This window comes from Augochlora pura, chromosome 3, assembly GCF_028453695.1.
Source record: "Augochlora pura isolate Apur16 chromosome 3, APUR_v2.2.1, whole genome shotgun sequence".
NCBI classification, from domain to species: domain Eukaryota; kingdom Metazoa; phylum Arthropoda; class Insecta; order Hymenoptera; family Halictidae; genus Augochlora; species Augochlora pura.
The window spans coordinates 16,002,304-16,016,414 of record NC_135774.1 but is presented as its reverse complement, the minus strand read 5'-3'; the positions used below and the strand labels follow the sequence as shown (position 1 = coordinate 16,016,414).

Below are 14,111 nucleotides of genomic sequence, written 5' to 3'. Positions count from 1 at the left end.
CCGTTTGGCCAAGACATCACAGATGGAAATTCGAATCAACATGGTTTTTTGTGTTAATTGATGTGGCACCCAAACGTCGAGCTTCTTTTCAAATCCAGCTTTGTGCAAATGGTTTAAAACCGTTTCATGATCGATCTTTAGCTCCCGGGCGATGCTACGACTGCTAACATGCCGGTCAACTTCAATTATTTCTGTGATTTTGTCAACATTTTCTACGACAAGCCTACCTGTACGAGGCGCATCTTTAATATCAAAAATACGTGAACGGAATAGACGGAACCAAAATTGCGCGTAATTGGCTGTTACAGTATCGGGACCATAAACACCAGTCACAATTTCAGCCGCTTGACTTTCATTATCGCCTTTATCAAAGTAAAATTGTAAAATGTACCGAATTTTCTCTATGTTGACTTCCATTTTTAACACCCTGTAGCTCGCAACTGAATGGTCCAAACAAGAAACAGAAAAAGAATTTTTGTAGTACGAAATATCTACAGCCGTCTACCGAAAAAATAATGGATTACTTTTTCCCCAACCTAATGTAATAAATTCTTCAATATCGACCATTCTTTTCGCAAGTATAAACAAGTATCGATTGAAAACCTTAAAAGGTTTTGAAAGTCCGGAAGAAAACAATCATCTAGAACAATCATCTTGCAGGACTAGATACCGGTGAATACGGTGAATAACAGAATGCGGAGCATCCCGCTTACATGAAAATTGCAAGTTGCGGCGCAGTAATTCCATGTTGAACAGGGTTTGGTTGATTCGTCGGCGATATGCGACGCCGAAAGCTGGGTTAGGAAATACTATATTGTACGTTGCACCATGCGCCGTGTTCGCGTGGCCACTCGCTGCAAATAATTCAATATCGTGCGCCACCCGTATACTCGAATCAATGCAACCTCGCAGCGTTCTATCCATTTATTGAGTTTGACCGGACACCGCGGTGTTGACTACGGGACACGCCGTAGTCTTCTTTTTCATTCGAAACTGGTGTTTCGCCTGCATCCTAGCTCTCCGTCGTTGACTTCAAGACCCTGCTATGTATAGAGAACCGGTTCGGGTCCGGACTTTTTGACTATCCGGTGGATACCGATCGAATGTCTACATGCCACGGCGATTATGGCCTTGCTTGGTCTAAGTTTAGCGAGGACGCGCGCGACTTGTCATTTTCCGTCCGCTTTAATTTTCGTGTCGGACTTTGTTATTTTCTTTCGACGGCTTATGTTATCTCGGCGTCCTATAAAACAGAGTTATTTTGATGACTTTTTATGGCGGTACATACGGGGTGGTTCTTGCTACTTGGGCAACTCTGGTGCAGCTTTGAATATATGCGTTGGGAATAGAATTTTTTAATATAAGAGTTGCGTGAGTTTATCGTGGTTTTATTATGATTCTTGTGCGAATTTCCTGTTATTTTACTGTGATTTTATTATGATTTTGCTATGATTTTACTATGAGATGATTATGATTTTATTGTGAATTAATTATGATTTTACTTTGAGTTTATTATGACTAAGCTTTTAAGGGATGTCGCTAACTGCCGCCACAATTCAATTACAAGCGAATCTAAATAAATTACTAGGTTAGAGCATATGAAATGTCGGATTTTCAAATATAAAACTGCATATCTTTGTTCAAAAGCTGTTCATTTAATCAAAATATGTTCCATTTGCTCCAATAAACTTCTCCCAACAAAATTTTAATGTATAGATGTCTGTCTTAAACAAATTCTAATCTTTAGAAACACTAAACTCTGATATATTAGTCTGAAATATTTCAAACTGTCTTCATTTTCATAGTGTTTAGCTCGTAAAAAACGCGCATACAAAACAATTGCATAATAAATAAATTAAAACAAGAAATTTTGCAATCTCGAATCTTTCGCCAACCGACTAAATAGTATGAAAATAAAAGACAGTATGAAAAATTCCATATCAGAGTTTACTGAATCAAATTGGAGCACATTTTGACTAAATAAACGATATGCAATTTATATATTCATTCAGCGATCCGACATTCCATGTGTACCAACCTAATATTGGTTAAGGCTGCGCCCGATCGGCTGCATTGTCTCAGGAAGAAACGAACGCTCGGAGTGGCAAAAGGCATCGTTGCACTTTCAACGCGCGACGATACTGTTCGGTTGCGAAAGGATGGGGTTCTACAGAGAAATATTGTTTGTCGCAACTCCGAAACGGAAATTACCAGTTACCGACCGTGGAGATCTATGGTTTTGCCAAGGCATTGACATGGACGGGCTGAGCCAGCGAAATAACTGTCGGAGAAAATTGCTGAGCCGAGAGACCGTCGCGCGTCGGCTCTCTTGCACTTCCTGCACGGCTTCGCAGCAAATTAATATCGATGGTGAAATTCTCGATTACTTTCTAGAAATCCAATCCCGCTAATAATTTCCCCGTTTTGCTAATCGGGCGACAGTTTTATTCGTGTAATTCGCCAAAATTATTATTCATCTAACGCAATCGCAATTTCAACATGTACAAGGTTCTTCATCCAATAATAAACATTTCCGATATTATTTTATTCAATTCTTACTACTTATTTTTTAATTGTATGTATTTGATTTTCAATCGTAATTTATTTAATTCTTAATCTTAGTTGATTTAATTTTCAATTTTAGTTCATTTAATTCTTAATCTTAGTTGATTTAACTTTCAGTTTCAGTTCATTTAATTCTTAATCTTATTTGATTCAATTTTCAATTTTACTTCATTCGATTCTTAATCTCAGTTGATTTAACTTTCAATTTTAGTTCATTTAATTCATACTTTTAATTGATATAATTTTCAATATTAATTCATTTAATTTTTTGTTTTGATTTATTTAATTGACGAAAAGGAATCTTTTCAGTACAAGTACTATACAATTATAAATACTATATACAATGTTACAGTATCAACCAATGACAAAGTGAAGAATTTATGCAAGACGTATACAAATGTACGACATATATTTTATAAATATTTAATTGCGTAGATTCGAAAAAATTCGTAAAGTTCTGTCCAATTAATATATTTAACATTGTTTACAATGGTTTATACGTGTTAAATGCTACAAGCAACAAAAAACCCCTCATGGTAGCAAGCCCCGTCGAAGACCTCGTCTCGTCAAGTTCTTCAGGCGATCGCCGTACGGTTTTCCAGCGATAAATCGTTCGGTTTCCCTGTAAGGGCAATCATTTTCCGAGCGGCTGAAGGATACTCGAGCAACGCGGAAGCGTGGAATCGTAAAAGAAACATTGGCGTAGCCTTATCTCCCGGGTTGGCGGGGGGGATAGCGGAGAAGACGATCCGACGTCGGCCGCTTCCGGCGGAAGTTGAAGGTGGATGGCTCTCGAGCACGAGATAAGCGGCGATGCTGCGTGTGGGAGCGTAACGGAAAATCGGTGGAAACCGAAGAAAGAGGAAGCCGGCCAGGGGAGAAAGACAGGCGGAGGAGAAAAGGAAGAGTCGTGTCGCGCGAGTCGCGACCTTGGCACCGAGTTCCGCATTGCTGAGGAGCCGACGGATCCCTCGGATCCGGTTGCCGTTGGACGGTTTCGAATCGACCGGTTTTCTGGCCTGCCCTTTTTTTCAGTTGTATAATAACCAGCCGTTTCCTGATTTTCCAAGCCGGCCATCGATTGTCCGTCGATCACCGTTAGCTTCTGCATTTCTCGCGCGGCGAACGGCAGTAGTCGGGGCCAAGCATTCAGTTGTTTGGAAAGCATTCTTGTCTTTGGTGGCGAAAATGGTGGCGGAACTTCTTGTTTGAGAATATATTCTATATTCCATGTTTCATGTTCCATGTTCCATCTTACATATTCCGTATTCCGTATTCTGTATTCTACATTCTACATTCTACATTCTACATTCTACATATTATATTCTACATTCAAAATTTTAGATTGTACATTGTACATTCTACATTCTTTACTATTCATTATACATTACATATTACGCATTATGCTTTATATATTATATATTGTAACAGTTTTTCACGATATTCTTTTTTATTCTTATTTTTAATGAATTATGTATTCTTCATTTTAGTACAATACCTTTTGCTATCTTTCTAGCAGTAGCACGATTCCATGCACGTAATGTTACGTTTATTTACTCGTTATGACAAGTTGCGAGCAAACCAGGATGGATCACCCTTTGCCTAAAACTGTAATATTTAGTCTATTATACTCATACACGAAAGTGTATATATTGCATATATATTTATCAAGTCAATAAATTTTCTGCAATAATCACTATTGAATTAGTTCTAAGCGAAGAACTGATTAACTTTCTTATAACAAAATTAAAGATTATCAATTAGGAGAATATAAAAAGCATTGTAAATTATTGAAACGAACGTTTATTTAAAGAAACTAAGTTAACCTTGGTAACTCGAAAAGGTCACAAATAAAAAGAGATAATTTACGCGCACCTTGTAACTAACTTGAAACCGCGTAAATTTCTCATATTAAATTTGTTTTCATCGTCAACGATTTACGAGATATCTGCTTGGACATTTATAGACGGGCACGCTGCGTGCTGTTTACTTCTCAATAACGGCCAAATTTGCGTCTCGTTTATGCTCCATAAAACTGTTAAAAAAGATCGCACGCCAAATTTTAAGGACTCATCATAGGGGATGCTGCCCAGATAGCACAAAGACGTTTTACGACGTTTTAAAGGCGTCTGTGTTCGTATATTCCAGGCGTCTTATAGACGACGTTTATGAGACGTTTCGAAGATGTCTTCGTGATAAGAAACTGATGAAGTAATTGTGAAATAGATTCAATATCTTTCTGAAGTTATAGTTGTAATTAAACTAACGTATAATAAGTATCTCTCTTATAAATTATAATACTTATAACCTATGGTATATTGTTGTATCGATTGTATAAACAAAAATGTTAAAGAATACATTTCCTGGCGAGATTGCTTCAGGATCTGTTAGGTTCCATAATCAAAATCAATTAACTGTCAGAGCCTAACAATATTATTTTCGAACCTCTAACTAACTAATTTGTCAATCTTTTTGCTATCGAATTTTTATCTGTTTACGATGTTTTTATTCGATACAAAAATGTTTAATATTGCATACTACATCCATATGGCATTAAAGAAATTTTGAAATATTTATTTATTTTATTTTTTAATTAGAATCACCATATTAAAAGAATCAACAAAATTATTCGCAATACTTAGGACGACATTTAACTATAGAATTAATATAAAACTGTGCTCTTGAATAGTTCAGATTAGGATACTATTATATTATTATACATTTCTGCTTACATTTCAATTTGTAACATTTTTGATAAAAATCTTGTCATCAATTTTTCACCCACTATATCTTACAAAAATTTCCTAAGTAAAAATGAGCTATATACCACGAAAGTAGATCTTGAAACTAGAAACTTCATGGTATGAAGTTAGTACGGTATTCTTATTTTACAATAGTTTGTCACAAAGTTAGCACTGTCCGAATATGGACGACTCCTAACACGTATCCGTCCACATATCCAAAATTCGTCATTTCGCAAAAAATAACAAACAATAACCAAATGACGATACTTCGTCGTTTGTATATTACAGAAAATAATTGATTCTTGTTCTTTTATGTCTATATAAATTGAATTCTATTTTTTACCAAACAGAGATAATTCCAATAAAGAACTGATTTCAGCTTCAGTCGCGTCGCATAACGGTGCAACCTTAAACAAAAACAAAGTAAAAGCGTGGTACATATTCGGTATTGCGTATAGAAGAATTTTATTCAAAATCTAAGCGCTCGTGTGTTCAGATATTTGTTGCAGTTTTATTATTGTTAATTATGATTTACGTGAACATAAATGCGTTAGAATAGCGACTGTAGTAAAGACGAAACATTCTTTGAAATATTGCAAAGTTTGCAAAGTCCACGGCAAAAAAAGTGAAACTAGCTATATACGACTTTTACAACATTCCCCTTCATAAAGTTTCCATTCGCTGAAGAAATATTAATCATTAATAAAATTAAAGATTCGAATGTAATTTACTTCATCTAATAGAAAAGAGAATAATTACTTTGTGTTTTCAGTAATTTATTTCAACTTTCTCGTGAATTTAATTTCTCTTTGACTTCGGAAAGCAAAAGAAAAATTAAAAATTTATATATAAAGACAAATTTGTTGTATATCACTCTCCAAAATTTCACTGAAGAATGTATGATTTTTAACAAGTTAAGTTGCTTTTGTACAGACCGTATCAATTCTACAGATAACGTCAAGAAATGCCGGCATTTTGTAAAGGGCGGTGCAACAAATTACCGGACGAATATCTGTTAGGAGTCGGAACTTTTTGGAGCCACTGTATGTTTTATTATTAGGGATAACAAGCGCGAGCTCGCAGGACACCGTAATGCTCGCATCGCGGTCCCAGGCTGTTGGCAGTTAATTGTCTAGGGAAAAATAATTGCTTTTGAAAAATCACCGGCAAGTGAACGGACTGTGACGGATAGGTACACGCGACAGAAGTTACGTTTAGAACTGCACATCGGATGTTCCTCTCTTATAGCGGCGCCGTGACTTCCGGAATTAATCGCGTTCTTCCTAATTTATTCAACGTTTCATTAACAGCTCCGTCAGTGTAAGAATTGTTACAGCACCTCGCTATTTATCTTTGGAACTTTGTTAATAGGCAGCCTTCCGATTTGAAAAATTGCTGGTGACATTTAGCCGATATTTTCTAACCTTTGCCAATCTTTTCTAGTTACAAAGATCTAGAGTTCAGGGCAAGTGTTGAACTTTTGCGAACTGTCACGGACACGCGATGTCGGTAAGGTTGGCCAGTTTGTAATTTCATGGTGGGTTTAATTTATTGTTAGTTAAGTAATTATTTCGAAGAATGCGGTATTTGCGGTGTGACAAAGTTTCTTCGGTCGATATTCGTCACAGAAAAGGGACAGAAGCTAAATAGAAGCTAGAGGATAAGAGTCGATTACTGTGTCTGTCATTTATTTATGAGTTTCAGAGCTTTTATTGTTAAAAGTAACTTTAGCAATTTGATTGAAATTTTTTTACGAAGTTAAAGGTATACTTCAGAACTTCTTTTGTCAATATAAATTTTCCCATGAGCAAATATTGATATTTATCTAATATTTATTACATACATATTGATATTCAATTATTAAATATTGATACTATTGATATTTATATTATCCTCCTTGACTTGGTTTTTTTTTCGGATATAGTTAATTTTATATTTATCGATGAAGATGTATAACATTATTTTATTAAAAAAAGAACGAAGTGAAAGAATAACTTCTTCATTAAGATGATCCAATAAGACATATTAAATGTTTATATTAAGAAATGGAGAGAACAAAAGAATTTTTGTATTTAGATATAAACAAAATAAAAGAAATTCAAAATAATCCACAATTTCTCGTGCTTTTGTCTTAGACTGTTCCTATCAAAAACAAGGAAGTTTCAAGGCTAAGGTTATTACATATTAAACAGTGATGAAATTTTCATACAAATATACAAGTTATACAAATCAGAATCTATATTTTTTAAATTATCCCTACAAATTTGGATAAAAAGTTAAAAACATAAACTTCTATCTTTTTCTTGTCACTCAAAGTAAAATAGCAAAATTTATAACAACCATTCTAGTTATGCCGTAATAGACTTATCCATTTATTAAGTGAACAAAAATTCAAGTCATTTAATCCAGTTAATTTAAAAGTTATTAAAAGACTATTCAAATACTTTTCTTCCACACTGTACCTATGCAAGACAAAACTATCCATTAGGATAGCATAATAGATCACGTAGTCGGTAAAAACGCAGCAGTTGAAGCGACTATTAACCCTTTGTTCTCGAAGCCATTTTAACTGTAAATCTAAAATAACACTTCTGCCTTACAGTATTTGCATTTTACGCGATAAAGTACATTTCATGCATACAAATTTAAGCTAGTATCGTTAAGCGTAATTCATTAACAATTTCTTCAATCTAAACTTTGATAACATAAAAAATAATCTTGAAACACGGTGTAACAATTTCAGTGATGCCTCTCAGAGCAACACTCCAGTGCAAAGGGTTAACAATCGAAAAGCGTACGCTCGAACATCGATGCCGAGTCACAATTGACCCAAACGAAATTACTACGAAGATCAAATTACGATAAGCTCGAAATTACGAAAAAGGTAAAAGGTTTCATTGTCAATAATTACTTGACACCAAGTTACTTGCTCAACCCTTGCAATATAAGGTATTAAAATATTGGCTATTACTATAATAATTGCTCTTTTGATATAGTGATCTCAATTAACCCTTTGGCTATTGTTGCTGCCTATAGACGCTTAAAAATTTTGCGTTTGTAACACTAAGAGCGCCTGTAGCCATTCTGACAATTTTATCGATAATAATTCTGATAGATCTAACCACGATTAGACAAAAGGCGCAAATGTGTAGTGCGAGGAAAACATGACACAGGACAAAGACATATGACGAATGTAAGAAATGTGATGTAGATTTTGTATTTATCCATGTTTCGAATCATATATCATACTTTACTAGATTACTAGATACGTTGCGGAAAAAAGCCTTACATTAATATTACATGTTCAATGTTTACAGTAGCAATCCGGTTTAGAATACGGAGAGAGAAATAATATTGTTTTAATATAATGAAATTTAGTTTATTGATCACTGAGATATGTTGTCATGAATATACATCAGCAAAGTCTGCCGTAGTTAAGGGATTAAAAATCATTATCATATCGTATAAAAACCATCATCACGAGTTAGACTCGTCAAAGTACCAGCAAAGGGTTTACAAAAAACAGTCGAACAAAATCCAGGAAAGAAATTCGCCCAGATTTGAGCCCAATAACAGGGAATCAGCCACATTCGGTTGATCGAGATAACTGGTGCTTTTGCCCGGGACTGTATCCGACGGAGACAAAAGGGAGCCAGGGTGCCGTGACGAGCAGGAAAGGAGGAAAAGGCCGGACGAGCAGCACTTGGACTCGGTCGGGGAGTCAGAAAAAGTGGAAGCCTCTCGACTTGACCTTGGCTCGCAGTTCCGCATTGCGCGCGAGTGCGAGCGCGCTCGCGAGCGTAGGTTCCCGCGAGAAGGGCCCGGCGAACGAGAAGAAGAGGAAGAAGAAGAAGAAAAAGAAGAGGGAGAAGAAGGAGGAGGAGGCGGGTGATGGGGCCCAAGCGGAATAAGGGCGAGCTGGGGCCTGTTCTCGAGGCTTTCCGCGCGGCTCGGCCTTCAACTTGACCGCTCGACGAGCGCGCTCGCCCTTCTCCTTCGCTCGTCCGAGCCGCCGCGCCGCGCCGCGACCACCTCGCGTCCTCGCTCGCTCGCAATCAGTCGATCGTACAATTTTAGAACCGGGGTCCTTAACACCTTCGCCCGGAGTCGGGTGACCGACAGTCGCCGTTGACAGCCGCGGACGTTGCTCCCGCAACGTCGTCCATTGATTTGCGCCAGCCACTGTGCCTCGCGATGGTTACCGAGCCTGATGAAATCTTCCTAATCGCGATCTTTCGACTGGAGATGGGTAAGGAATAGATACTGGACGCCTTAAAAACGTCCTATTTAGGTCTGCGCGTCTCGAGTCCTAAAATAGACGTGTTTAACCTTCTAGCTACACTTGCGAAAAGTGTCAACGACGATATAGACCGTTTATTTTAAAAGTGGTGTAAGTCCATTTTTGAAAAAAATGAGACATCGCGTAATTTATGCTTAATTTGATGTAAATTTATACCGTACGTTGCTGTTATTCGTACGGTTTTCAATAAGTATCGAAGTACAATTATTATTGTATTACTCTACCTTTCTCCTGCTATATGTTGCATTTTGAATTTTTTAAATATCATTCTTAGTTTGATTTTTATGAGCTTTTTCCCAAACCTTAGTAAATTCGTTCAGTTAATTTCTTATGGACATCTGTTTTCGTGCGGCACTGAAAGGATTAAGATGTCTTATTTCAGACGTTGAAAGGACGTTAGAAGGACATTAAGACGTCTTAAAGACGTCCCAAAATAGACGTTCCATTACAGATGTCTTAAAGACGGCATAAAATTATTTTTATAGACGACTTTTACTTCAAAAGGATACCTTGTTTTTATTGCTACTAGACTGCGAATTTTGTGCAAAATAAAAATTTATATAAGCTCTATATAAAAATCTATTTTTTCTTTTTAATAATGTATATTTTTCTTGGAATTTTATGGGAAATATTTTTCCCACTGCACTACGAAGGTGACACAAAGTATAGTTAAACTTATTATACAATGTTTTTTATTTATTGATTTATTATAACATAATGTTAACTAAAACAATACAAAATTATGAAATAAGATTGGAAAAGGAAGCAAGTAAGATATTATTATTACACGACACATTGGTGCCAATTGATTTGATAGTTCTTTTTTACCTAAGCGTTCTCATTTATGTAATTGCATATGGTATACCTTCTATTTTAACATTTTACCTAACAAATGCAGATAAGGTTATAATTAAAAAGGGCAATCACCAATTTTAAAACGGGTAAAAATGCCTCCTTTGGTCGTGATAGGATTAAGCAGTAACCGTCTTCGATTTACAAAAAAAAACACGACTTTAAGATACGAAATCATGGCGGTGGCTATTAACACTTGGAACACCCTTGAATTCATACTGGCTACACAATAGGCACGTTGTGGCAATTACGTTCTACGCAGTGTCCATAGGCAACTAGAAGTTCCTTAACAAGTTGTAAAAGTCTCTTAGAGATTCAGGAACCAACCAATAGAATTGTCGATTGTTGTCCGCATTTGTTGACACTATCTATAGAAATAATATGGTCTATATAAAAGTAACGTAACTTAGTAAAAATCATATATTTTTCAATGAAATTTTGGAAAATGATATAAAACAAATTTGTCTTTATATATAAATTTTCAATTTTTCTTTTGCTTTCTAAAGTTAAAAAGAAAATTGAAATAAATTACTAAAAACACAAAAGTAATTATTCTCTTTTCTATTAGATGAAGTAAATTACTTTCAAATCTTTAATTTTATAAATAATTAACCCTTTGCGGTCGTATGTCTACCCTCAGGCACCGAAGCAATTTATTTCTCTTTTTTCATCTTTTTTATTTTTATATAAAATTAAAACATATTCTTGTGTTACATATGTTTAAACATTAAAACGGAGTTAATAAATTTTGTTTTTCCTTCTTTTATTATTGTTATCTTATTACTGCCCACTGTAAGAAAATTAATTACGACCAGCATGACTTACGTATAAATTGAATACGACCGCAAAGGATTAATATTTCTCTAGAGAATGATACTGTTAGAAGAGACATTTCAAACGACCCGCGGGTTTTTTAACGCGCCACCTCTATCCCGGTACCCGCGCCCATTCTACACGTGCTTTTCCTCGACTAAACACGGTATCTTAACGCTCTCGCTCAAACCGTAATTATCTGCAGTGTCTTAAACCTTTGCACTCGAGTGGTGACTGTGAGGCACCATAAAATTGTTCTATGGTTAAATTGCACATGGCAAAATAATTTCTATATTAACGAAATTTGATTTTAAACAATTTTTAAGGTTATGTAATGTTAGTGCAAATGACAAAAATCAATTACGTATGCATAAAATGCACTTTGCTATATCAAATGTAAATACTATAAGTCAGAAAAATTACTTTAAATTTCCAGTTGAAATGGCTTCGAGTGCAAAGGGTTAATAAATCGTTATAGAAGTTACATATTTGAAGATCTCTGCCTAACAGATACTGTTCGAAACATGTTCCAGTATGATGGGGTATGTTGCAAAAGTCATATACATAGCTAGTTCTACGTTTTTTTGTCATGGAATTTGCAAATTTTGCAATATCTCAAAGGATATTTTGTTTTTTCTGCGATCACTATTTTATCGTATTTATGTTTACGTAAATCGCAATTAACAATAATACAATTGTAATATAACCTTAAACTCTGAATAAAATTTTTCGTTATACGACGCAATCGAAGCTGAAAACAGTTCTTTATTATAATTATCTCTGTTTGGTAAAAATTAGAATTTAATTCATTTAGACTTAAAAGAACAAGAATCAATTATTTCCTGTAATATACAAACGACGAATTTTCGTCATTTAGCTATTGGCGATTGTTTGCGAAACGACGAATTTTGGTCACGCGGACGTGTTAAGAAACAAATTAGCGTGTCTTCGCGAGTTTCGTCTCTATAGAAGGTGTTTCAGTTTTACGGACGTCCTTGAGTCACCGTCGGACGTACGGCGAAATTGTTTGCGCGATAGTTGTCCGGTATGAACGGACCACACGGTAATCATTTGTCTGCGGGTTCGTCATTCTTCAAACGGTTCGTCGAGGTTGGGGCACGTTGGCATAACTTCGGCCACCATTTCGAATTCAAGCCTCGAATCTTCCTCATTGGGATTCTTGACATTGGGGCCGGTACCACTCTCTGGCATTGTCCTTCGTTGCGACGGTTACGTAACGTGAATTTGTCAGAATCATCGTTATTTGTTCGAAATGCCGGCGTATCTTCCGTCGTTTATCTTTTCGCCGAATTGTCAAGACGAACCTTGCAAAAACATCTCCTACGGAGACGTTGAAAATATTCTTATTGTCCGAAAGCTTTGCGAGAGTATTTATTTGATAAGAATTTTGACAGGTGTTTGTTTCTATTTTGTTTTGATTTAGACGTTGGGGCGTGTGATTGTTTAAAAATTTATAACATGGATATTGTTGTTCGAGCGGCAATTTTTAAACTGCGCAGAAGATAGCATGCGATTTCACGGGTACACAGAAGCGATTTAAAAGTTGCTCGGCGATATGTTAATAATTAGGGTTGTGGATCTTTGTGCAAATTAGAAGAGAGAGTAATAGTTTATTAGCGCAGAACAAATTATATTTTTAGAAACAAAAAATTTAGAAGAAAAACAAATTCAAATCGTTCAGGCCACTTCTTAAATAAATAATGGATATTATTTAAAAGAGTGTCCGCTAAATTTGGCCCAGTCTGTATATAACATAGCGACAGAGAATGCTCGCGTATTTAGGTTCCGCGAGCGGCTGCATAAAATGGTGGAACCCTCATGAATGTTCAGAGTCTGGTGATCAATATTCCGTTGGGATTCCGTGAACCGTACGGTTGAACGTGTTACATTTTGTTTCGCAGGGCCTCGGCCAGGATGTTTCGTTGGGAAGCAAGGAAGAGGAATGGGGCAACGTGCTCTGCGTCCGAGACAAATCCTCCCTGGGCGTGGTGTTGAGGGATCGTTTGATGACCGACGCTGCCCTCGGTGGTCCAAGACTGATCAAATCGGAGCACAGTTACAGCCTCCTGGCGTCCAGTCCACCACCGAGTCCGGTGACCCCCGGTGCAAATCCCCACACACCGAATTCCGGATCGTCCGCCGACGCGGTTCCCGTATCCCTCGCCAATACCAGTTCCTCCATAGACCCCAGCAATCTGGAGCATCATAAATCATTGGACATTCGCGGCAGAATGGATGGTAAGCTACCGAGGATTAAACAATTTCACGGCACATTGTTTTTAAGAATTATGTTGGAATGTATATGACGGGTAATGGTGTTCTTTGCGCGACATATCCGAATGAGATTTTCGTGATTAATATTATGACTTTGTTCATAGTGCAAGGGTTGACGTAATTTTGCTTTATTTTATTTTATTTTTATTATTATTCAATTATCATTTATCAAATATCATATATCGAATATCATACACCATACACCATATGTCATGTATCATATTTCAATTATAAAATATGAAATATCAAATAACAAATATTAATCTATAATTATTAATTTATATTAATATTAACAACTTAGACAGCATCTGATCAAGATATTACGTTAGAAATCTTTATTGGATTGCTTGCCATTTTGTTTTCCATATTCGGGGGCACATTTTTGCAGCAAATTATAATCTGCAGGAGGGTGGAGGAAAATTATAACTTCATAATAGTTACTATATTAATATTTACATCTCCATGCACCATTTGCAGTTCAGCATACTTTCAATAATCATAACCTCTTTTGACAACAAAAGCTAAGGAAGATCACTCGATTG

At 36.1% G+C, this 14,111-nt stretch overlaps 1 protein-coding gene across 4 annotated transcripts in view; it reads left to right on the top strand.

The window, feature by feature from the left end:
• Creba (Cyclic-AMP response element binding protein A) overlaps nucleotides 1-14,111 on the top strand; it is a 101,492-nt gene that overhangs the window by 65,965 nt on the left and 21,416 nt on the right. For 2 of the 4 annotated variants that reach the window (XM_078197521.1, XM_078197524.1), the window contains exon 3: nucleotides 13,197-13,533. In XM_078197521.1, the coding sequence (XP_078053647.1) occupies nucleotides 13,197-13,533 (337 nt within the window). Of the gene's footprint in view, nucleotides 1-11,417; nucleotides 11,441-11,784; nucleotides 11,817-12,271; nucleotides 12,338-13,196; nucleotides 13,534-14,111 lie in introns of those variants that run through there. The other 2 variants (XM_078197522.1, XM_078197523.1) reach the window with 2 other exon arrangements.